The 25460-nt window shown below is 45.3% G+C and overlaps 1 protein-coding gene across 1 annotated transcript in view; it reads right to left on the bottom strand.

Moving 5' to 3' along the window:
* Window positions 1-25460, bottom strand: part of AGBL1 (AGBL carboxypeptidase 1) — a 375392-nt gene that overhangs the window by 166754 nt on the left and 183178 nt on the right. Inside the window, exons 18-19 of the mRNA XM_090263733.1 lie at window positions 13509-13638; window positions 872-1003 (exon numbers count right to left, since the gene is read on the bottom strand). Of these exons, the coding sequence (XP_090119859.1) occupies window positions 872-1003; window positions 13509-13638 (262 nt within the window). The remainder of the gene's footprint in view (window positions 1-871; window positions 1004-13508; window positions 13639-25460) is intronic.

Genomic DNA, 25460 nt, shown 5'->3' with positions numbered 1-25460 from the left:
TTTTTTGTGTCTTATTGAACTAGCTAGAATATCCATTAAAATGAACAGAAGTGGTAAAAGCATTCCTGCTTTGTTCCCGATCTTATGGGCAAAACTTTCGGTCTCTCACCATTAAGTACGATGGTAACTATGAGATATTTTTAGATGCTGAATTTTAGGTTGAAGAATTCCCTTTCTGTTTCTAGTTTGTTGTGAGGTTTTATTTTGAATGGACATTTAACTTTGTCAAATGCTTTTTAAATCTATTGAGAGAATGATGTCGTTTTTCCACCTGTTTATTCACAAGGAGTGGCAGAGTATTTGATATTTTGTGTTAACATAATCTTACATTCATGACATGCACCCCACTCTGTCACAGTGGATAATGATTTTTGTACGCCGCTGGACTTGACTTGCTAATGCTTTGTAAAGGATTTTTGGATAGGTGTTTGCGAGAGATATTGGCTTTATTTTCTTGTGATACCTTTTCTGGCTTTAATATCAGGCTCAGAAAATGAGTTGGGGAACTGTTTCTACTCTTTTGAAATAATTTATTTATACTCAGTATTATATATTTCTTTACGATTTCAACGGAATTCACTAATAAGCCATTGGGCCACATTTTATCTGTGAGAGGATTTTGGTTGGCATATATGTCGTTTACAGTATTCTTTTGTATTTTGGAAGGTCGGTAGGGCTGTCCCCTTTCATTCCTAATTCTGGCAACTTGTGTCTTCTTTCTTCATCTCACGAAAGGGTTATCATTTTTGTTAACCATTTCAAGAAGCCATTTTGGATTCACGGATTCCCTAGAGTTTGCATATTTTCTAGTTTATAGATATTGCTTTGGCCTTTTCCTTTCTCTCTATCCAGATCAGCACTTCAGACTCACCCTGTAGCTGACATCTTCCAAGGCTGCAGATGCAGCCACAGCGGACCCTGCCTGCCACAGGGTCTCCTTGATGCTGCAGCCGTAGACGAACACGTTCTTCTTCTGGGAGTGGCCATGGAAATCACAGAAGACCTACAAAGGCCAAGCAAAGAACAGTAAGCTCGGTCACATCTATTGATTCCTTAAGAGTTGAAGCCCTGCCTGGTGTGGCTCAGTGGATTGAGCACCAGCCTGCACACCAAAGGGTCGCTGGTTCGATTCCCAGCCAGGGAATATGCCTGGGTTGCGGACCAGGTCCCCACTTGGGGGCATGTGAGAGGCAGCCATACATTGATGTTTCTCTCACTCTCTTTCTCTCTCCTTCCCTCATCCCTAAAATAAATAAATAAATAAATAAATAAATAAATAAATAAATAAATAAATAAATAAAATCCTGAAAAAGAAAAACGTTTAAAATGTCACCTGTCTCAGGTAGATAGTGTTCACTGAGCAGAACCAGCCGTAGGGGTATCATGGTGACTTTGGTTAAGAGTTGTGCTGGTCAAGTTATCAGGGAAAAGGTTATATTGGAAGGGGTTTAGGATGGAACAGGATGTGAGGAAACAGACTTGTGGCAGGAGAAGAAACAGGGTTACAACTAGAAGAGGAAATAGAAACAAAAGCCTTTTAAAAAGGATTTTACTTATTTCTAGAGAGAGGGAGAGAAGCTGAGAAACACTGATGTGCGAGAGAAACCTCTATCTACGGCCTCTTGTACGCCCTCAGCCTGGGACCAAACCTGCAACCCAGACACGTGCCCTGACTGGGAACCAACAACTCCCCACTTGGCAGGATGACACCCAACCAGCGAAGCCAGGCCTGTCAGCGTGGACCAAACGGTTTTTGTTGTTTTTTTTTTTTTTAATGAGAGTTTTAAATAATTTTAAAAGTCGATAGGAAATATTCATTTAAAGTCTCTAGAATGTTTACTCATATGAATGAAGTCAGCTAAATCCCGTTTGCCCTTATTAGTAGTTTTAAGACTCACAGAATTCATTCCAACACATTGCTCAGATTTCTGATGACATGTATTAGCAAAGATTTGCAATTTCTTTGGTGTGCAAGCTACTTCCTGCTGAGTCAGAGTGTTTATTTCTCTTTCAGGATCATACTTATCTTTGATCCTATTTATGAGATCTGGGAGAAGCAACCTAAAGTAGTGGTTGTGTATCTTCAAAAAAAAAAATCTCTTTCAAGACATTTGCCCCAGGTGAGTTTGTCATAGGCTGTTTAAGCAGAGGAAGACTAGTCTCCTCAGATAGTGTATCACTGAGAAGTGAGGCTCAGATGACTTGGGGCCCCAAATTGTCAGTTTCATTTGGTACGAACACATGCTCCCCACTGTCAGTTTAATTTAGAAACCTACACGGATAACTTTTTGTTTGATTCTCAGCAATACCAGGCCCTATGATTACAGGAAGTCAGATACTATTTTATGGCTGTCATAGAAGTTCTTTGGTTCTCAAACAATACACTGAATTGAAAGTTAAAAAACTTATCTTGTCAGTTTCTTTCTGTAACCACTCAAATGAATTAAAAGATTTATGGGCTGACAGTCCTCCTTCTGCCATAACGATTAGTTGTGGTCGCCACCTGGGCCCCCACGGCACTGGCCGAGTTGACACTTCTTAGACTCAACCAAGGATCGCTGCTTAATCAACTGTGACGGCACTGCCTGGCATGCCTTACTAGCACCCCGTTTACCATCGGCCAGTGCCGATCCGAAGGACATGACCCAACTCATGACCAAATCCCACCTTTCTATACACCCAAAACAGAAGAGCGAGGTGACGCGATTTTTAAATAGGCAAAAACAAAAACAAAACAAAAACTTGAATCAACATTTCACAAAAGAGAATGTCCAAATGGCTATCAAGCAAATGAAAATATACTCCACCCCATCAACATCAAGCAAATATAATGTAAACACCACAGTGTAATGCTGCTGCCTCTCGTGGACTGATAAAATCACAAAGAGAGACAGCGCCAGGTGCTGACCAGGACAGGGAGCAAGGGGAACCCTTGAACCCAGTTTGTGTGGCTATCAATTGATACCACTGCTTCGGAAAACAAATCAGGGGTGTCTTCTGAAGCTGAATATATACATTCTAGAACCCTTCCAACAGAAAAGCATACATTGGGTCCCAGAAGACATCAAGAATGCACATAAAAGCACTGTTGTTATTAGTCTAAAACTGGAAACAGTAGAATAGGTTAATTCATTGCAGTATCATGATTCAACAGAATATTCTCCAACACTGCAAATGAAAGAACAAGCTAGACCAAAAAAAAAAAGGTACATTTACATTATTTCCTCCATGTGATGTTCAAACACAGGCAAAACAAATATGGAGACAGAAATTGAGGTAGCATTTATGTTCGGGGGGATGGGACTGTCTGGTGTCTCCGAGCAGCTGGTAGTGCTCTTGTTCTTAATTTGGTTGGTGATTGCATGGTGTGTTCATTTTGCAAGACTCTGTCAAGCTGTATGGTTGTGATCTATGTATTTAAAATGAACATATGCTACAGCACATGTGTGTGTTTGAAGAGAGAGAAGTCCTAATATTTTAATGAGGTATTTAATCATATTTGTGCCTTAGCCTCTACCAGTGCAGTCTTTGTGTATTAAGTTGAGGACAAAGGTGTTTGTCAGGTTTGCTGATTACACAGAATCGAAGACATGGGACAGCGGAATAAACCAGGAGGAGTGGAAATCAGAAGCGGCAAGAAGAACAGAATTAGCAAGGACAGAAATGTGTGAGTTGGAATAAATGTGACGCCCTGCAAGTAGGCTCGGAGGGTGGCACAGGGAAGGGCAGAGGCTCTGAGCTAAGCGGGAGATGCGGAATGGGGTGTCTGACGGTTCTAGACAGCAGTTTGCTCAGAATGAATCAGCAGCCACAGACGTCAAATATTAATCTAATTAATCCGATCATAAATTGCGTCTGTAGAAGTAAAACAGCTATATATTAAGAGAACAATCGGTCCAATGTACCTCACACCGGGCAACTGATATGTGACATGGTGTTTTCTGTTTACAAGTGGGGCCCTTAAGAACAAACGAGGACACCTCAGTATGGAAGAACCAGAAAGCCAAGAAGAATAAGAATGTCTGTAAACCAAAACCAGCTAATGATACCTAATGACATGGAGAGCTTTATCCTAGAGAAAAAGAAGGCTCGAGGGATCCTGACAGCATTTCTCCCAAATTTCCACATGCTTGCCATTTTGAACATGCATCAATGTATTTGCTATCATTTCAAGAGCAGAGGAAGACCAAAAAAAAAAAGGGAGAGGGGGATAATATGGACTTTGATTCCAGCTCCATATTAAATTCAATAGCTGTCAAGTATCTATTACCGGCACGAAATAACTTCCTATAGTTACTGTGTGTGGCAATGCCGTGTCCCACTGTAAAAGACTTTCATTTCTGGAATGCTCTCGGCAGAAGCCAGGTGACTCGCTCTCAATGGTGTTGGTTCCGCACGGAGACTTCGAGGAGGAGGGGCCGACTCTCTGGTGTATGATCAAAGTCCCAGAACTCCTTTATGAACTAGGAAGCTGTTGATGGAAAGAATGGAGCCCAGGACAGCCAGGGTGCATGAGGGGGGTCATTTAAAAAACACACATGAAAGGAAACAGAAAGGACAAATGAGTGGAGGGTCTGCTCAGGCAGGACGGGGGAGGACGGCGACTTGGAACTGAGAAGCCACACTGCCCTGCTGGGGGACGAACATAAGCAGGGAGGCTTCCCGGGCATCAGGGCCGACTTCTGGGATCAAAGTCGCTGCAGATGTTGACTTGACCAGAAGGGAGCAGGCGGGTTTCTGGACAGACAAATACCTATGAGACGAGGGTTTTAAAGACTAAAGGACTCGAAATTGTTCTCTGTATGGACCTCCCACCTCCCTTCTCTTAATTGTCAGTACTAGGGAACTACTATTATATTGGGGGAAATTTATAAATTACAGTCTAAATTCCCTATGAGCAGGAAAGTATTTTTTTAAGTATATTTTCTCCTTAGTAAAAAAAAAAAAAAAAAAATTTATTTTGTGTGGTGTTCTTAATTCATTGTTTTCAAACTTGTATGAGAAACTAAGCCTCCCCAGCTTCCCAGTCTCACTGGCTTGTGGGCGTTGGGGCTGAAAGGCTCCACAGAGCTGGGGGGAGGGAGCTGGCCCAATAACAGGGGAAACCGAACAGAAGAGAAATACCCTAAGTGTGGAAACAGTGAATAAGCAGAAGTAGTTTTGTGAAGTGCGAGGTCATCAAGCAAAGGTGCAGAGAAAAGCAGAAAATGGGAAATGTGGCCACAGAAAGAGAAAAAAGAGAGATGGAAAGAATTGTCTGCGGTTTTGGTATTTTCCAGTTGCTGTAAGACCTTTTGGACTTTCTTCGTTCCAACCTCTGTATCTTCCTGCTTGGATTACTTGAGTGGGATTCTGTTATTTCCAATAAATACATTCTCCAGGGCCCTGCGTCTCCATCCTGTCTATGCATTACAATGTCCTGAGGAGATTTTAAAAATATCAGTGCCTGGAGCCCACCTCCAGAGATTTTGATTTAATTGGTCTGCAGTAATACAAGGATTATGGGACTTTTAAAAAGTTTTCCAGGAGATTCTAAGGCACAGCCAGGGTTGAGAACCACTGTTCTGATCTGGAGCCTAGATCAGTGGGTCTCACGTGCTACCAACAGTCAGAATAAGTTCGTCAGGATAAGTGGGAGGACTTATTAACGTACAGATGGTGAGCTACTCCCCCGGATTCTGTGAATCATGTAACTCTGGGTCGGGACCAGGAATGTGAACCTCTAATAGCTCCCAGAGGTCCGGACGCCTGGGTCCCAGGACCATCCTCTGAAAGCCTCCAGCCTAGAGAAAGCAATGACAATTACTTGAGGGTTATTCCTTTACCATCATGAATTCTCCACCAACCTGTCTCTCTTACCTCTGAGTATCTTTCGGTGAATTTAACAACTACCCTTCACATGAAAAATGTGCAAACAAATTAAAACTGTGCCCTAGCAACAGATTTCTCAATCAAGCCAGAAGCTAAACCAATGGAGTGACAAGTGCTCCCTGAACGCTGAACTCAAATGGAAAAAAAAAAAAAAGTTTTATTTTATTTTATTTTCTGATCCTTACAGACTCTGAAAGCTGAGGTAAATGACAAATTACCGACCTAGTCCTCTGCAGGAATAATGGCAGCTGGGCTTGAGCAGGTCTAGCGGTCTCTGAAGTTTCAAAATAAAGGGGATGAGACGTTATCTTGCTTGTTGCTCAAATGACATCCCTAAAAATAATTGCCTGTCAATTATAAAAACATGTGTTCCTCTGAATTGTAGGGGGCAGTTACAAGACAAATGATCAAGTTATTCCCATTGAGAAAGCTTGTTCTTTCCTACTGGAAGATGTAACAGATATTTCATTTCCGTAAGATTTTGTGCCAGATAAGTAGAAAGGGAGCCCCATTTGGCACTTCAATATCCACAGGTTATAACCAATGATCTTACGTTGCTTATTCATGAATTAGTCCAACAAGTATGTATTGCCCCCCTGCTGTGTGGCAGGAAAAATTAAAATCTGAATTTAACAGTATCGCCCTTAATAACAATGGCAACCATGGTTACTTTACCGAGGACTTGCGGTACTTCAGCTACTGCGCTGAAAACGTTCTGCAGATGATCTCATCATGAAGTAGGTGCCACACTTATCCCCCTGTGGTAGCCGAGAAAATTGAATTTCAGATCAAACAAATCCCTTGCCCAGGTGTACCCAAGTTTGCACTGCTATTAATATCTAAGTAATTGAACCTCCGTTTGCACTAATCCAGAATCCACATTTTAACACGTCTGCCATTTCTATACTGCCTTGTCCGGGAGATGTTTTGTGGGATGGGTCCCCAAGTCAAGAAGAAATCGTTTCGCAGCGAGGGAAGGGTGGAGGGGGCGGTCAGCACAGGCACTCTGGGAGGGAAACGAGAGTAGCCGGCACGGGTCTCAGGGTGCCCTTCACGATGCAATCCAAGGGACCGGCGACCCAGAGACGGGCGATGCGGTGGTCCTGCCTCTGCCTGGGGGGCCGTCCTGATAGTGCGGCTGAGTGAGCGCTGGCCGGGCACACGGAGGACGAGGAAGAGACAGCTCTGGGCTGAGGAACCGCAACCCCTCAGCATGAGACAATGAAGCGGGAGGAATGTCAGTCTTACTTAGGGGTCTGCAGCAGTGGGCAGATCACTCACGCACTAGGGTGTTTGGACCTTTTCCTGAAGGTGGTGAAGGGGCCGGCAAACTGGTCAAGCGAGGAGAAGCAACGTGAGCGGGTCACTGGAACAGGAGTGTTAAAAACGGGCTGGAGGGACTGAGACCAGGAGAGAGGGACGGCAGGCACCTTGCATAAGGCAGCAGGTGTAAATATAAGAAGAAAGGACGTTTGGTGAGGGAGGAAGAAAGTAAAATCTCTAAGTGCTGGAGACTAAATAGATTCTGGGGCTCAGGCGGAAGAGGCTCGGTTTAATACCTGGATTTCCGGATTAAGCAAGGAGACAATATGATTATGCTCTTCCCCAAGGCAAGAGGCATAGGAAGAGATGCAGTTTGAAGCTGCATTGAGGTTCTGTGTTCTTCGAGCTGGAGTGGTTAGACGTGATCTTGTTCACCCTGGGCTACAGGGGTCCCCCTGTGTCAATTTCTTCCTCAGCCAACTCCATGGGGTGCGATGGACGGTGATTTTGTAATCAGGCTCTTGCACATCTCCCTGGTACCTTTCCCAATGAATTCTGGTCTGAGCCAAATTCAAGGTTAATCTAATTCATGCAAACGTGAGCTCCATCCCTCCTTGCTCAGCAAAGAGGCTGTTCACAGCCACATTACTATGCTCCTCACATGCCTTCCCCCTCTCTCCCCTCCATTCCTTGGTCTCATTTTGATTCCTCTGTAAGCTAATTAGGCCCGTTGTTCAGGAGGTTACCCTTCAATCTCAAACACCCTCCCCTGGCCGGTCCTGCTCCGCACGGCTCACCCATCCCTGCATTCACGGCTCAGCTCTCTAGCTTGAAGCTGCTGCGTTTTCCATCCCTGACATCTGGGTCTTGTTCCTGCCTCTCAGCAGTGAGACCTCTGCATTATTTATACCCCTGCCACAGGAAAATGAAGGCGAGGCTGGAGCCGGGAAGAGGCAAATTCTGGGGAATGTGCTGGAAACCCAAAAGAGCAGTGCTTCCAATTAAACCAACCAAGCCTCACGAAAGCCCCGGAGACTGCTGCTTGTGCACGATATTTTACAAACGGCGTTCAGCCCGAGCTCCTGAGCGGAGTAAACATCTGTGAAGGGGGTGATATCAGCGGCATATTCAATTACCCTCCGAGAGCCCCGTTCACGAGGCCGCCCTTGCCAGTCGCGGCTGAGGTGCGCTACAGGGCAGGTGCAGGATGAATCCCTGTAACTACCTGAAAAGGGAGGTTACCCTCTGCTCCCTTTCCTAAGGTGAGAGACTTTCAGTTACATTGGGCCACTGTCGGCCGAAGTTCCAGCATGGCCGGAGAGAAGCAGCCCTTGCTTACAAATAAATGTTGACCCCTTCCAATGGCTAACTGGAGTGAAACTTTTCACGTTAAACTCGGAGGAGTGCACGGCTAACCGCAGTGGGAAACCTGGTTATGTTAGGAAATACCGGAGAAGCCTTCCTGCCATCCTGGTGCTGTATGTATTACGATGTCCTTCTTCCCCAAAGATTTCAATTACATTGAAAGTGCTCGCCTGGTCCTGGCTGGACGGTACCATGGGTTGGATCACTATCCCACACGCCAAAAGGCTGTGGGTTCGGTTCCCGGTCAGGGCACAGGCCTAGACTGCGGGTGTGACACCCTGTCGGGGTGCATATGGGAGGCAACTGATTGATGTTTCTCTCTCACATCCATGTCTCTCGGTCTCTCTCTTCCGTTATCTCTCCCTTCCTCTCTTTCTAAAATCAATGAGCATGTCCTTGGGTGAAGATTAAAAAAAAGAAAAGAAAACTAAGGTGCAGTTAAAGTAAATACTGCATACGAATACCTGCAGGCCCTTCAAGATAAGGTTTTAGGAGGGGACATGCCCTCCCTTCTGCCCGCTCTATTTGCACCTCTTTTAAAAGAAGCTGACAGACTAAAATCTTTTGCCAAAGGGACAGCATAAGTCCAGGAAAACCATTTAAGTAGCTAAAAATTCTGTTCCATTTGGCCCCAAAGAAAGATAAAACCAAAACAGGCCCACCCTGGGCCTTGGCAGAGGGCAGCCCAGTCGGGGTGACTTGTAAATGGAAATCAATGAGCTCTTCAGAGAGCACTGAATCCTTTTCCCGGCGCAGTGAGAGTCAAAAGGACGGGGATCCATACCTGCCCTGGTTCTGATGCCCAGGTGCACTGCAGTGGGGCAGAGGCCACGGGCAGAAGAGGCTGCTGGCCCGGCTGCCCGGGAGCGCCCTTCCTCGCCTCTGGGCCGCATGCCTCCTGGCAATGGAGGGCAGCTACCCCAAGGGCAACCTATTTGATGCCCCCTACTCGCTAGCTGCTGAGCCTGTCTGTCTGCTTTCCTGGGCCTCTCTGCTTGCATGCCTTTTCTCTGGCTGGATCCAAACAGATCTTATTCAGCAGCCTTTCCAGTCTGTTCTGCAAAAGATGTCTTCTTCAACTTGACTGCATGCTTCTATGAAGCCCCCCTCCTTTGGGGCAGCCCCCTTTGTCTCCGAGCTGCATTTCAAAGCTCAGAGACTTGGCTTTAACTCATCAATCTTTCATTTTCTGTATTTACGTAAGTGTGCACCTCTGCTGAAATGCACAGATCTTGCATTTACAGATCAATGAGTTTTAGTGTAACTGACTCTCTTTAATCAAAATATAGAATATTTCCACTGACCTGGAAAGTTCCCTCCCGGCCCAAATTATTTAATCTCTTCCAGAGGCAAATGCTGTTCTGAAATTTCTATCTTCACAGAGTTACTGATCTTGAACTTTACATAAATAGCAATGCAGAGTGTGTCCTCTTTAGTGACTAGCACGTTTCACTCAACATGTTTCTGAAACTCACCCATGTTGTTGAGTATATCAGCACCTTACTGTTGGTATTTTGTATTGTTCACCAGTGTTCCAATGTATGAATACATCCATATTGACTATGTTTCTGGGCTTTGGAGTCAACACCTGGGGCAGGTTTCCGAGCCTCTAATAAATAAGAGAGGCAGAAAATTGGGGTTCAAGAAAACGGGAAAGGGTCCATCAGGTCAGTGTGATATCAGACGAATCTCTGCCACCAGCTAATGAAGAGCTTCCTTCCCCTTATCTGACCCAGTGACCCCTGGCACAGAAAGGTCACCCGAACTCCAGTTTCACAAGGTGGAAGGTCAAGGGCCCCCTGTCAGGCCTATAGACCCTCTGAGCAAAGTATATTCTCAGCCTTACTATAATCAAAGCCAAGCAAAACTCATTCATCCTCCAAGTCCAGCTTACATGGCGCCTCCAGTCCCTAGATTTTCCATAGCCTTCAAGGAAAATGACTCAACCACTTATATGGGTCTTTGTTACAGTTTTTACTATTTGTACGCATTGGTTTCTTGGCAGATATAACTCCACTTTCTTACCAAAGTAAACTGTGGACTCCGTGAAGAAAAGGACAAGCTTTTTAAATTAAAAATTGGATTTTTACCCTGGGAACCTAGCACAGTGATTGCACACACATGGTGTAAATGAATAAACAGATGGATGCCTGTCCAGATGGTGAGTGGGTAGATGAATGGATGGATAGATGGGTGGGTGTGGATAAACAGATGGATGGGTAGGTGGGTGGGTGGATAAATGGATGGATGGCTGGGTAGGTGGCTGGATGGGTGGATGGAAAGATGGATGGATGAATGGCGCGTTGGATGGATGGATGAAAAAATATGCGAATATTGCCATATTGCCTATTGTCTGGTCTTTGGCAACCCTGTCTCACATTCTCATTGGTCCTGGAGTTTATATTACTCTACCCACCAACAGATGAATGCCTGAGCGCCATCTAGAACAGGTGGAACCTCCAAGCTACCAGAAGTGGCTTCCCCGTGCTTCAGGAGATGTGTTCAGGAGCGTCAGAGGCTGGGCAGTCAGTGCATCTGCAACTGCGCAGCCCGAGAGGCAATCCTGGGACAGTGGAACCCTTCCCGGAACAGAGCAGGCCTGGGTACGGAGAGTGGCAGGGTTCTGCTGCCAGCAGGCGGCTGCTTAAACACGGCCTCGTTTGGTAACGAAAAGGTGATGCTGAGCCCATTAGAGAATTTGTAACACTGTGAATAGCATTTAGTACTCAGCTGTTTATCGCCCACCTCTCAGATGGTCCCAGCAGGAAACAAGTCTGTGGCTGTCATGTTTATAGTTAATTAATGTTTATTTATATTTTTAAAGAAGACTTTCACCTGTCACACTTTAAAATAAATGTTCTGCTCTTCAATTAGAGATTGTCAGAGCAGAGAAGGATCCTGTTTGAGATGAGCTGAGTGTGTACCTGTTTAAACGGATGCCAGGTAGCGACCTCTTTCCCCGTAAATCTCTCTTCTCTCCCAGAGGCTCAGGCTTTCTACTCACGGAACACGCTCTTTGCGGGTCCCGGCCATGAGATAGACGCTCTGCTCTGCAGACCATGAACTTGCTTCTAGAGGGTAAACAGCACAGACTACAGTAGCTCCTTGGATGGGAGGGTAAGGGTTTGCGCAATTTGACCAGTCAGTGTAGAACAAGGCTCTCTTTGCAATAAACAGTTGACTGGAGCAGTCTGAAGTGTTCAAACCCTACAGATTCCAAAGACATGTCTGTACCTGATTGGCTCTTGGGAGGTCACCTTGACATCCTTAAAATATCCTGCTGGAGAAGAGTATCTTTATCTGGGGCCTTGGGTGCTGACAGGTGGTTAACTCTGACTTGTGATTTATGGTGCGGGTCTTGGCCACAAAGTATCTGTTTGATCCCTGCAGGGGCTGGAGTCTGAGTAACTACGATGAGCCATGTGGATGTCTACAAACTCACACCCAATAAAGATCCTGGACATCAAAGCTCATCTTAGGGGGTGTCCCTGGTTGGCCCCACTCTACACGTGATCACTTGTCACTGCTGGAGAATTAAGCACGGCCCACACCACTCGCTGGGAGCAAACACCTGGAAACATGTATGTGCCTGTGCCTTTCACCTCTGCTGACTTTCATCAGCACGCTTTCACTGCAATAAACCACAGTTATGAGCATAACCACTACTGTGAGTTCTGGAGTCTTTCTAGGCAATCACGGGACCCGAGGAGAGTCCTGGGGACCCCTAACACACCCTACCAAGAGTAACTGCTGGAGGAAGACGGGGTTGCAGGAGAGAAAAACAGATCAGCACTGAATCCCAGCTCCAGGGAGACCACTTGACCTCTTGGTCACTTTGAGATTTCAGTAGCACTCTGTATGAGATGTGTATCCACTGCTTCAGTGCACAGTCACTGACCGCGGCGCACTGCGCATGAGCGAACAGGGGTCGACGGTACGGGTGACGGAGCTGGCCCCCTGGGGGCTTCCCTGTGCTACTTTAAGTCCCTTTGGTAAGATATGCACTGAAAACTTGGACTTGGGCCCTCCAGTTTTACAGACAGATGTGCTCACAGTTTATCATCAATAAATGATTGTTTCCTCGCCATATTCTGGTTGCCATTGCCTCCTTTCTTACCTTCAGCCTAAGCCTCTAGATTCAAACAGTGTTCTTCGTCCACTGCACAGCTGCTGAAGGCTTGGGAGGAACACTCGCCTATGAAATATGCCTTGGGCACTGTCTGGATCATCTGCAGAATTTCATAAGACATCCCTCCTGAATTTTTAACCAACACAGGTGGGTGTGGGGCCAGCCCGTTCCATGTCTTTGCCCCTCCTGTCAGTCTTGATGTAGCATCTTCTATGTGTTCTTAGTTATAGGACTTCTGTTCAGCTAGACTTCAGGTGGTTCCCCATGGGGGCTGATCTGTAGCTCAGTTGCAATTTTGATGTGGTCATGGGAGGAGGTGAGCACAGCATTTACTTGCTCCACCCTCTTGACCACTAGCCTCACTGGGGAGACTTGAACCAAGGGGTTGCCTTTGTTGTGGGTTAAATTATGTCCCTCCCGGCAAAAGTGCTGAGGTTCTAATTCCCAGTGCCTGGGAATGGGACCTTATTTGGAGTAGGGTCTTTGCACACGTAATCAAATCAAGAAGGGACCATACTGAGTAAGAGTGGGCAGTAACCCAGTGACTTCTGTCCTTGGAAAAAGAGGAACATGTAACCACAGACGCACACAGCAGGGAGAGGCAATAATGTGTTCTCTCCTGGAGACTTCAGAGAGATCGTGGCCTGCAGACGCCCTAATTTCAGGCTTCCAGCCTTCAGAAAGATGAGAGGGTATGTTTCTGTTCAGTTTGTGGCCCTGGTTTACGGCAGCCCTGGGAAACGACGCCCGCCCCCACGAGAGCTCGTCACACACGGGTCTTTGGCTTCGGTCTGGTTTTCTCCCCTTAACAAAAGTCCTCTGCCTCCCGGAAGGGGGAAGAAAGCAGCCGAGAACGCGGAGGCAGAAGGAGGTGACTCACCACAGGACGGTGGCCGATGCTCTTCAGGTAGTGCAGGAGGCCTTTGGCGTGGTAAATGGTGGGCTGGAGCTGGGCGCTGGGAGCGAGCCACTGTCTGTTCAAATCCTCCCCTCGCAGCGAGCATCTGTGACTGCAGGGACGGACAACAAGCACGTGAGTACCCATTCAGAAGAAACTAACTCGAGAAAATTAACATCAACAGGACACCCAATTAAACGAATGAAACTGGCTTCCTTCTGACTTCTGTCCAGTTGGCATCAGCCACGGATGTCCCAAAGGCGGCAGGTCTGTCCCCTAAACTCCCAAAGAGTCATGATTATTTGTACAGCCCCCCAAAGAACTGGAAACCACAGTCAGCTTGGCAGTGGGTTAGCCCCGTGTTAAGATGAAGTTTGGGAAATGTAATTCCTCACTCTGTAGACCAGAGAATGCGTTCTGTAAAATTCTCTAGACTCCGGGACCTTTAATTCTACAAACGGAGACTGATCTATTATGCTGCGTGGGTGAGATAGGATGCTTCCAGCTGGCCCTACAACTCTGCCAGGTGAGTATTACTGCACCCCATGAAGAGACTGAAGCTTAGAAATGACTGACTGAAAGGGCCAAGCTCACATCGCTAAGAGCTAAGCTTTATACCCAAGTCTGTTTGCCCCTGACAATGTGGAAGGCTCACACTGCTTCTCCCTGTACTTACAGATGACAGAGAAAGCCTGACATTTACCCAGAGAGCCGGAGTATCTTCTCCAAAGGCACCACCACCACCATGGACTATTAGTGCCAGAAATAAGCTCAAAATCACACATTCCCTTGTTTGGGAAACGGAGCAACTTGTTTCACAAAGGCAGCGCCGCTGGGTAGTTGGTGGCGCCGGCTGCAGTCCAGAGGGGAGGGACCGGAGCCATCGAGCCACAGGGAGGGCCCCCTGAAAGCCCGTGCCCACCAGGGGTTCACAAGTGCAGCCCACGCTCGGGGAGGCTCCTGCTAAGATGCCACTCATTCAACAGGTGATGAAGAAGGTTCCACAGCCCTGCCCCCACCTCCTGACCCCTTGGCCGCCCCTAATCGAGCCCCAGCAAATTGCTCACAGTTCCCTCTGAACAGCCGTGTCTGCTGCCCTGCCATCGGGACCCCCGCAGCTCCGTCCATTCCCACTCCCTCGACTCAGGAGATGAGCTCTGCCAAGAAGCTCTCCATGGTCCCCAGGCCGTTGCATTCTGCTCCTATTTGTTGCAACAGCATCCAGAGATTCTCTTAATCAGAGTTCCTATAAAAACCATTTTGAATGAGCTAACCTTTCTATCCATCTATCTCTCTACCTGTTTTTTTATCATCCATCCATCCATGTTTGCCACTCGTCTTCCCTGTTCAATCAACTGTGAGCTTCCTGGAAACAAGAGCAGTCTCTTTGCTACCATCAAAGCCCTTCCATACCGAATGTGCCGGGGCTGGTATTCAGTAAATAATCCGGAATAAATAAATGCATTAGCATTCATATGTACAATCAGATATCTTTTCTGTTGTTGTTTTTTTAATGCCATTTTCAATACATCTCAGAGTTGGAAGAAAAAAAGGTTCAGCCTCTTCCTTTTACCACCTTTTTTATCTTCGTGTGTCTGAAATTATATTTAAATAGTGGTTTCCTGCTGCTTGTCAGCTCTACGCACGGAAAAATCTTTAGATTAATCACTGATCGCGATTTCACCATTACAATATTTTGACTTGAACAATGGTAGGGTTTTGTGCATCTACCTCTCTGACTTTTTTTTTTTCCCTGTTCTTTTCTTGCTTTATCCCCTCCCCCCCTTCCTCTTAACAGCAGTGACATTTAGCGACGGGGTTTATCGGCTCCGCCTGGTGACGAAGGGCGCAGGTTAAATCTGAAGCAGACCTGTCACGCGGACAGGTGCAGGAGGCGCCGGCCTCCCAGGGCCACCCGAGCCCGGCTGCTGCGTTTCCGCGAGTTTCTTTTCTCAAACCCAGGCGCTCCCAGGCCCAGCCTCCGAGGGCCTCGGGACTCTCTTTAAACCGCTCTGTTTCTCCTTGCCTCGACCTGGGTTCCCACCAACACCGGGGACGCGTGTTCTCTTTGTACCATCAGAAGTGATGACATCGGCGAAGGCCCCTCAGAAGCATGCGCTGGTGTCAGCGAGAACACGGGCATTTCACGCGTGCAGGGGCGGACCACTCCCCGCCACCTCGGCCGCCCTCTGCTTCCCGTACGGTCTCTGGGAAACAAGTCCAGGGGTGGCGTCCACATGCGAGAAATACCGTTCTAGATCACAAGCCCCGAAACATAAAAAATAAAGTTTTGTGCTGCAATCAGAATAAGCCTGAGTTTTGGTTACAAAGATCTAGTCTCAGCTCAGCTCTGTCATTAGAGATGGGGTGTGGGGACTCTCTTCTTTTTTTTTAATCCTCACTGGAGGATGAGTTTATTGATTTTGGAAAGGGAAGAAGGGAGAGAGACAGAGAGAGAAACATCAATGTGACTGATAAACATCGATGACCAGGGGTGGAACCCACAACCCTGGTATGTGCCCTGACTTGGAATCGAACCTCCAGCCTTTTGGTGCACGGGACTAGGTTTCAACCGAATGAGCCACCTGGTCAGTGCCGTGAGGACTCTTTCAAAGTTAATATTCTCATATGTGAAAAAATACAGGCTGGCCTAGCCTACCTTCCAGGATCATTGTGAGGATCAAATGAAATGATACTGGTTTTCGCTCTCCCCATGCAGAAATACATATGTAACCCTGCTTCTGCCTCCATCCATGTCTGCGTCATGGCCACACGGTACCGTGGGCACCGCCCGTCAATCAGTACCTGCACCTCCATCCTCACCCACACCCGCAACGCTCAGAGATGCATCACACCACTTGGGCTACATTCACTGTTTCCTTATTCCGCCCTAATTATTTTCCTTATGAGGAATAATCACAGAGCTATAGGCAGGTTGGTTGAAAAGGAGAAGAATCTCGCCTGGGGGCCCAGACAGGAGGCTGTGGTCGGTTTGAAGCGCCACCTGACCCGAGGACAGTTAAGGGCGGAGCAATGGGACCAAAGAAAGGGAAAAAGGGATCCCCTGAACAATGGCAAAGGAGCGGCCGATGTAAACTGCTGATGGGGTTTGGGGCTGATCAACAGCGCAAAGGGAAGGACAGAACCTAAGATTATGTAAGGAGCTGAACGTGGAGAGAAACTGGGCCAACGTGAGGCTCAGAGGAGCTGTCCGTCTGAGGCGAACGCCGCTGGCTTTGCAATCCTCTGATACACAGGGGCTGTGCGGATGGGGAAGCCAGATGTTTGCACTCACGTTCAGGCCTCAACATGTGGCTGGGACTTTAGAGCATGTGCCCGTGGGTTCCGCCGTTGCCTCTGTCCACGGAGTTGCAGATTATTATAATAGGTACTGCACCTACCTGGAGTGCTTTCCTTCTAAAGTGGATTCATTTGCTTCCAATCTCCAAATCCATTTGCCATTTTGTGTAAATAATATCAGAGACGCAGGCAGTCAAAGGAACTGCCGCTGCTCTGCCCAGGGATTTGTCTTACGCAGCGTTGGGGAAAACGCACCCCATCTTGTTATCTGCTGCAGCGTTTCTGAAATGACAGCTGCTCCCTCTGTGTGAAGAGAATTAGCAGATGGACAGCTATGACTGGCTGGCAATAAATCCAGGGCCTCTAATTTCTGAAAAAGAGGTCATCCCTCATATACTTTGAAGTCCTGCTTTGCTGAGAAAAAAAAAATAAAGTGGTAAGTATTGCTATTTTCTCCCACTGAAAACTGCAAACTTACAGGAGGGAAAGAACATACTTCCTTTTGGTTTTTGTAGGTTACATCATTTCAGGCAACCAGTCATCGTTTTTTTTTTAAAAAGGGATTAGTTTAACTACAGTCTACTTCAAGACAAAACATATGTGCACCAAGTGTGTCAGCTCTAGAGGACCGGTTACCCAGTCTGTCCAGCAAGGTTGCAGCTTCAGCCTTGAAATTCCTACATTTCAAGAAACCCTGTGCCCCCGGCACACTGAGACAGCGACTGCCCCTAATGCCAGGTCCCAGGTTCTAAGGGGCGTTTCAAAGGCAGGCCTCCTGACCAGAACAGCCTGTGTCACGCTGGCTTTGAACGCTCGGGACGGGACGTGCGCCGCCGCCCGCCTCACACACCGTCACTGCCAGCGCTGACTTCTGGCCGCCCTGCTGCTGCACACTGTGCTGTCTGCTGCCCTTTCTCGGCGGTGGCAGACCACGTCTGAAAGGTGTCTAAGCATTACAACTGCAGTTCTTGGTAGGACACACTCCTTTCCTTAAAAAAGCAAACACCAATCTCCCAGACAGAGATAACAGTGTGGCGGTGACCAGAGGGAAGGGCGGTGGGGAGAGGGAGTACAGGCGGGGGGAGGGTAAATGGTGATGGGAGGAGACCTGGCTTGGGGTGGTGAACACACAGTATAAAACACAGATGACGTATTAACGAATTGTGCCCCTGAAAGCTATATAATTTTATTAACCAATGTCACCCCACTAAATTCGATAAAAATATAGGAGTGAAGGAAAACAAAACATTATCACTTGGCAAACATCACAAAAGTTGCTGCAAACCACCACCCATGGATGCTGAAAAGAGTGGGTGAAGGTAAGACGGGTAACAAAATACTGACATCACTCCAAGCATCTCTCCACATGATACTTACTGATTCCAAAGGGAAACCCAGTAACTTCATGGGGAAGAAACCGGGCAGATACCACCTGAGCCAAGGGGTCAGAGTTCACATCGCCATCAGAGAGACAGGGCAACAGTACATATGCCGATGCAGCGAGCTGAGAAGGGCACAGCGTGACCTACATGCCGCTCCTGACAAGAACACACAATCCGAATGTCATCGCGAAGGTACATTCGACACATCCGAATTAAGGTATATTCTCCAAATATCAGGCCAACACTCATCAAGTACAAAGGAAAACAAACACGCAAAAACACTGAGGAACTACTTTAGAGTGGAGGAGGTGGGCAGACATGACCACTAAATGCGTTGTTGCGATTCTGGAAAAACAGATATTACTGCACAATCGGCACAATCTGAATAATATCTATAGGGTAATTAATACCAGTGTGTTAATGTTAATTTCCTGGTTTTGATCATTACACTGGGGGTAGGTAAGATGTTAGCCTCTGGGGACACTAAGTGAAAGAGATACAGAATTTTTTTACAATTATTTCAACTTTTTGACACGTAATTTATATCAAAATAAACACTTAAAAGATTTTTACAAGTCACAATTTTAACTGGAAAAAACTTGTAATTCATGAAAGAACAACATATGTAAGAATTAGAAAAACTCAGAAGGGATGTAACAACTCAATACATGATTTGAAAAATAAATTATATCTCAGTTAATGAAACCGAGGTTGGAACAACTCAAGAGTGAATAAATGCAACAAATAATAACTCAAGAGAAATACGTGAAAAGAAAAACACTTTCTAATCCTAAGGAAATAACAGAGAGAAAAAGGACTCAGGAGAAAGTGACAAATATTGAAGCCAGGCAAACAGCTCCCAACAAAGCCAAAGAGCAGAATAAATGCTAAGACCTATATTAAGGAAACTCATAAAACATTCCAAAACTTCAAAGCTACAAATTGAAATAGTTACATATCTGACAATATTGATCCAGAACAACCAACATTGAGACACAATCTAGCAATATTACTGGATTTAAAAAAACAAAACAAAAACCTCACTGGGAATCTAGGAAATTAAAAGCATGTGACTTAAAAAGGAATAATTATATTAACCCTTTTGGATAGCAATGCTTCCAATGACAAAAGAATAGTGATATTCAAAGTATTAAATAAGACATTTAATAAGACATAACTAGATTTTATCTACTTATTTTCTTCAAGTACAAACAGGGACAGACACATCGTTACCTGTATTCAGGAACCCAAGAAATAATATTCCCATGAACCTAGCCTTAGAAATATAACAAAGTCAAAGAAAATTACCAGAGAGATAGACATTTTCAGTTTTTTATCAAAGTAGACTGAAGCTATCTCTGCCACCGAATTTATCTTACATTATTATCATAGTTTTCTCCACCAACTGGTCAGCCCTTTGAAGATAAGATTATGTCTTGTCCCATCACTGAGTCCCCAGAGCCTGGAAGAGCACCTGGCCCAAAGAAATTATTTAATAAATGTATATTACCATCAATGCAATGGCATTTAATTATGCAATTTGAGATGGCCTAGATGAAGTGTCCTTCATAAATGTTTGTTAAATCAAAATCAACTGTAAAGCAACAAACATAGTTTTCAGATCTTCAGATGCTTTCTGACACCACAAAAGCAAAACACATTATTCTTAATGTTTATGATTATCTTAGTTATCATGTCTGTGATGTAAAATAAAATGTGTAATTATATATTTCATCTACTATTGATAGATTCTCTCACCATGTGACAAGCAAATGAGGTCCATTTTATCTTTTTGTTTCAGGCTAGATGACTACGAAAAAGCTGTACTTCCTCCTCCTCACCATTATCACCATCATCACCATTACCATCATCACCCCATCACCATCACCACCCCATCACCACCATTACCATCATCACCATCATAGATTTCATTCATGGAGTTCTTATTTTGTACCAGTCTTTTGTTAACAGCTTATATGTATTATCTCCATTAATCTTTATAATAACCCTACAGACATTTGTTACTATAATTCCTGATTCTCAGATGAGGAATTAAGAGGTTTAGAGAGGTTAACTAATCTGTTTAAGGTAGATTAGCTTCTGAGTCAGGAGTAAACTAACTAATAGTTCCTATAAGATGTCCCAAAGTCTTAACCACCATATCAGCAAATCAATCCCATGTCCTCATGGGGTGAAGACTGGGGAAGACCTGCCAAAGTAGAAGGCCTCTGCCTCCCACACCTGTGGGAACCAGTGTGTCTTCGCTTCTGTCTGATGTGTGTATTGAACTTGGAGTCAGACTTCATTTAGAGAAAGAATTTCACCGCTTATTATTTTTAAAATTGATGGCGTGTGAGTCTAATGCCATAACTTGATCACTAGCCTTCGAAGTCGTTTGACATCTTAGTCTCCAGTTTTCTCACATGTAAAATTAATACTCCCCTTCACACTTGACAAGTTGGTGTAAGGTATAAAATTACATTCAAGAGATAGGAGTATTATATAAAAAGATATATTATTAATTCACTAAACATTTATTGTTACCATAACTACTCTATGTCAGATACTCTTCTTATTCTGAGTAACACAGCGGTGAACAAGTCCAACTAGAAATTTCCATTCTGGGGAGTATCAGCCAGCAGCCCATGGCAAACACTATGCCCATATTATTCTGTTAAATTCTCTGCTCCAACCCAGTACAGTGACCAGCAAGGGACAGGCAACTAATTCATCATTACCCAAGGAATAAATAAAACCCAACTCCCCATTTCTACCACTGTCAGAATACTCTTCTCTGAACAGCCACCATCTAAATTAAAACTGCAACTTTTCTTTTCTTACTGTTAATTCAACAGATTTAATTACAAGATACTGATTTTTCCTGATCATCTCCAGGCCTGTGTACTGCTGCGATCTGCTCTGGATTAAAAACCACTGTACTTTCCTTCTCAGAGAGAAACCTTTGATTTAAAAAAAAAAAAAAAAAAAAAAATTCCATGCCAAGGTCAAAGTCATTAACAATGAGAAAAATAAAAATCCTTTTCTTAACATGGCAACAGGAGCCCCATTCTTCTCCCTAATGAAAGACAAAGGAGTTTACAGCTGAGATCTCCCAAAGAAACTCACAAGGGTCCCTTAGTGGACCGTGAGACTACATCACACCCACGTTTCTCTCCTCGAGTGAAAAGGACACACAGCTCTTTATTTGTTCCCCTTTGCTATGCCTCAGAGTCTTCTTTCATATTAAGGCAATTTTTCCTGATGGACCAGAAAGCAGGTCAGACACTTACATCTCCCTGATGAGTTCATCGAGCCAAAAGGTGTTTCTAGAGAGGAACAACGCTCCCCTTCCCTGCCGACTAGCAGAGGGAGCAGGGAAGATGATTGCTTCCTCCAGAGCACTTCAGGGTGTTTTACTCTGGTGTACAATATAACCCAGTGGAAAACACAGATGGAGAGAAACACCCCTGCTGCTGGGGGCTCTCAGGAGCTTGGAGACACTCGCTCCGCCGCCTGAAACCAATGCTGACTTCCAGGACCGTGCTCACTGAAGCCAGGGACGGACCCTTCGCGAGCTCTGAGTGCTTTTCCTTGAAGTCTCAGGAGGAGAAAGTGGAAAGACAGGAGTGGTAACACTTACAGTGCTGAAGAGAAAATCAGAAAACAAAGTGAGCTTTAATTTGGGTTTTTACACTCACTACCATGTGCTCTTAGGCAAATTCCTCAATTTTGTTTCACTCAGAGCTGTCATTTGTTTATTAATAAAAATAATTAAAAAATTGGAAGACATGATCTCTATCCAGGGTACCTTTATCCTTTAAAAAAGGCATAATTTTAGATAAAGACTTTCCAAAGAAAAGAGAAAGAGAGAGAGAGAGAGAGAGAGAGAGAGAGAGAGAGAGAGAGAGAGAGAGAGAGAGAAGGAGAGGAAGATAGGGAAGTGGGCTATATGCTTTCATTCTTTTGAAACACAGATTCATAAGGTGGAAAATTACCCACGCTGTATCACCTCATTCCTGACCTGCAGTTACTGCCTCTTCTCTGGTCGTCGCATCTCCTATTTCTCCTAACATTTCTCTCCCAATGTGCCGTAATCCCAAAATAATATTAAAATTCTCCCAACGGCTTCTCACGACCGAGAGGGGAGGCGTAAACTACCTCAGCTGGCATTCACCGTCTTCTGCAAACGGGCCCCGGCTCCCCAGTCCCGCCGAAGCTCTCACTGCTGTACCGCCCACACGGACTCCCCGCCACAGGCCAGCCGCGGTTCCTGGTTGCTCCCAAACTCTCTCAGGGGTGGATGGAACCGCGTCCGGAATTCCGCCCTTTTCTTCACTCTTTCCTAGTCTAGTTGTCTTTCAGGAAACTTCTCAAGCTCTGCCCCTTTCAGGAGACTTTAACTGACTCCTCCAACTAAGAAAATATCCATCTAATAAGATGGCCACAAGCTAGCCAAGCAGAGACTTCAGTGGCGACACATGATAAATCTACAGACTTTACAGAATTAGTTCAAAAAAAGTTACTAAACAAACAACAGCAGATGCTGGCATAGGGGAAGAACCTGGCTTTCATAAGTACAAAATTGTCATTTAAAATTTCTGTCAGCAAAAAAAAAAAAAAATATGAGACATGCAAAAATAAGTATGGCCTGTTGAATGAAAATAAAGCAATTAATAAAAACCATCCATGTAGAAGCCCAGACACTGAACTTACTGGCAAAGGTTTAAGTTAGCCATTGTAAATACATTTAAAGAACTAAAGAAATCTACATCTAAGGAACTAAAAGAAAGTAGGAAAACTACATCTCAACAACTATTTATCAGTAAAGAGATAGAAATTACATAAAAGAACCAAATAGAAATTTGAGAGTTGAAAAATACAAGAACTGAAGTGAAAAATTCACTAGAGGAACTCAAGAGATGTGGGCAGAGGAAATATTCAGTGAATATCAAACTCCAGGACAAATACCTCACACTCAAAATGTCAGAAGACACAGGGAATTTTGAAAGCAGCAAGAGAGAAACAATTAATCCTATACAAGAGACCCACAATGAGATGAACAACTAATTTTTCATCAGAAACAATTTTTTAAATGAGGTTTTATTCTACCTATTTATATACTGAAGCTTGGAATAACCTGTCCTCAGCTTTTTAAAATATAGCTTAAATTCCTACTTATTAATAATCTACTGGAAAAAAATGTAGAGGAACTTATGAATAATGTTAGAAATTCTTAAGCTATGCAGCTGGCTGCCCAAATTTTCTCCTATCTACCAAAGTCATAAGAATGATGCATTTAAATGCATCTAACATATGGAACACATTGAAGAACTACATTAATTTTATGCATCTTGTTCCTATGTGTTTATCTAGGGCCTTGCTTAAATTAATTCGGGTGCCTTGACTTGTTCCCAACTTCCTTGCCCACAGAGTAAATCCCCAGCTGCCTTTTTCAGAGGTTGGTCACAACGTGCAGGTGAGATCTTCTCTGAAACCTAGTGATTCTCAGGAAACCGTGAGACAAAGGCAAAGCCTTCCTCCGCTGACTGCGCAGCAAGGAGGAACTTCCTGGGCTTTCACCAGCAGCTGCCCCGTGACGCTCTCCAGTCCCACCCACGTGGCAGGTGTCGCACTGGTCACTTTCATCGGCGCCCCTTTGTGTCTGGCACATCAGCATGGCCACAAACCCTGAGATTACTCGGTGTTCTCATAACTGACCTAAAAATAGCTCCGAGCGGTGGCAGAGGGGCTCTTGAGATACCGAAGGGACTCACCTCTGAAACACTGCTAGGTGCTAGCATGTGGCACCCCCATGCTATGCTACGATGTTAATTAGTTTGATCTCTCTGAAGGGGAAGTACTCCCCTTGCTCCCCGTCATTTACAAAACAACTGACTGTTTCTGCCGCTGCCTGGAAACATGCACCTGCCTGCCGCTAACCAGGTCACTTCTTCCACTGAACACCCTGTCCGTGGTCTCAAGTGGCAGGATGATGTATTTACAACTTCACCCTCCTCGAATGCGTGTAAAACGCACGCTTCCCGCTAGCTAAATCCAAGTGCAAAGCCCCTTCCTGGCCTAGTGGGGAACGGAGCTGTCACACCGATGCCTGGGGGCCGCACTGCATTCTACGTGTGAAGTCTTAAAGTAAATGGAGCTCCATCGGACGCCCGTTCCTCCTTTTCAGTCTGAGTCAGCGCTTCTTCTAGAACTCCGACCTGGCAGTCTTGCTCTTGGGACCTTTTTCCTCAATTTGTAAAACATTCCCTTGTGTAATTGCAGCTTTCCTGCTGGTATTCCACTTTGTTCTAAATTATATGTGTAGCCACAAACCCCACCCCCTCGCCCAAAAAACAACAACAACGAAAAAAAAAAGAAAAACAGGTCTCTTAAGCCCTGGCTGCTGTGGCTCAGTGGATTGAGCGTCGGCCTGCGAGCCAAGAGTCGCTGGTTCGATTCCCAGTCAGGGCACATGACTAGGTTGCACGTCAGGTCCCCAGTTGGGGGCGCGAGTGAGAGGCAACCACACAGTGATGCTTCTCTCCCTCTCTTTCTCCTTTCCCCTCTCTCTAAAAACAAATAAATAAACAAACAAACAAATAAATTATTAAAAGAAAAAAACAGGTCCCTTGCTTCTTTTGGTTAGATCAGATAGGGCTCAAACTAACAAAGGCAATGGCACACCTCTCTAGGCAAAAAGGCTCATTACCCCTCTTGCTGACAACTATTCGTTGTGAACCTTTCTGTGGACGAGAACTTCTAGGGAGACCTTTAATTGTGTCTAACCATCTGTACTAAACCACCATGGTGTTCTCTACATGTAAAGAGATAAACTAGAGACCTCCTCACCCTCTCCATTTAAGATATTAGAGCAGATAAGCTTGAAGCTGGAGTCTTTTCCTGGTGGGGGGGTGGGCTTAGGGGACGTGATGGGGCCGTGTCTCTGTGAGGTCAGGGGCTCTACTGCACAGACCTGAGCAGGCAGACGTGCCGGCCCAACCAACCCTTTTCCTATTTCCCTGTGGAAAAAACAGGCATGTTAGCTGCCTCGCGGTGATGTTCTTTGGGGACAGAGTAAAATGGAAAGAAGAGTTCAAGTCTGCACTTCGGCAGCTGACATTTAATCCGTGCTTGATGACCTCTTTATAAAACCCATCCCAGGTTCCTGCCTTTGCTTTCCATCGTCCTAAAGAAAATAATGTTACATAGGGAATATTCTTTCCATTTTCCAAAACTGAGGATGATTCTCCCC

Source organism: Furipterus horrens, unplaced genomic scaffold, assembly GCF_987537825.1.
Source record: "Furipterus horrens unplaced genomic scaffold, mFurHor1.1.pri manual_scaffold_16, whole genome shotgun sequence".
Classification (NCBI taxonomy): domain Eukaryota; kingdom Metazoa; phylum Chordata; class Mammalia; order Chiroptera; family Furipteridae; genus Furipterus; species Furipterus horrens.
This window is presented reverse-complemented; position numbering and strand designations above follow the sequence as displayed.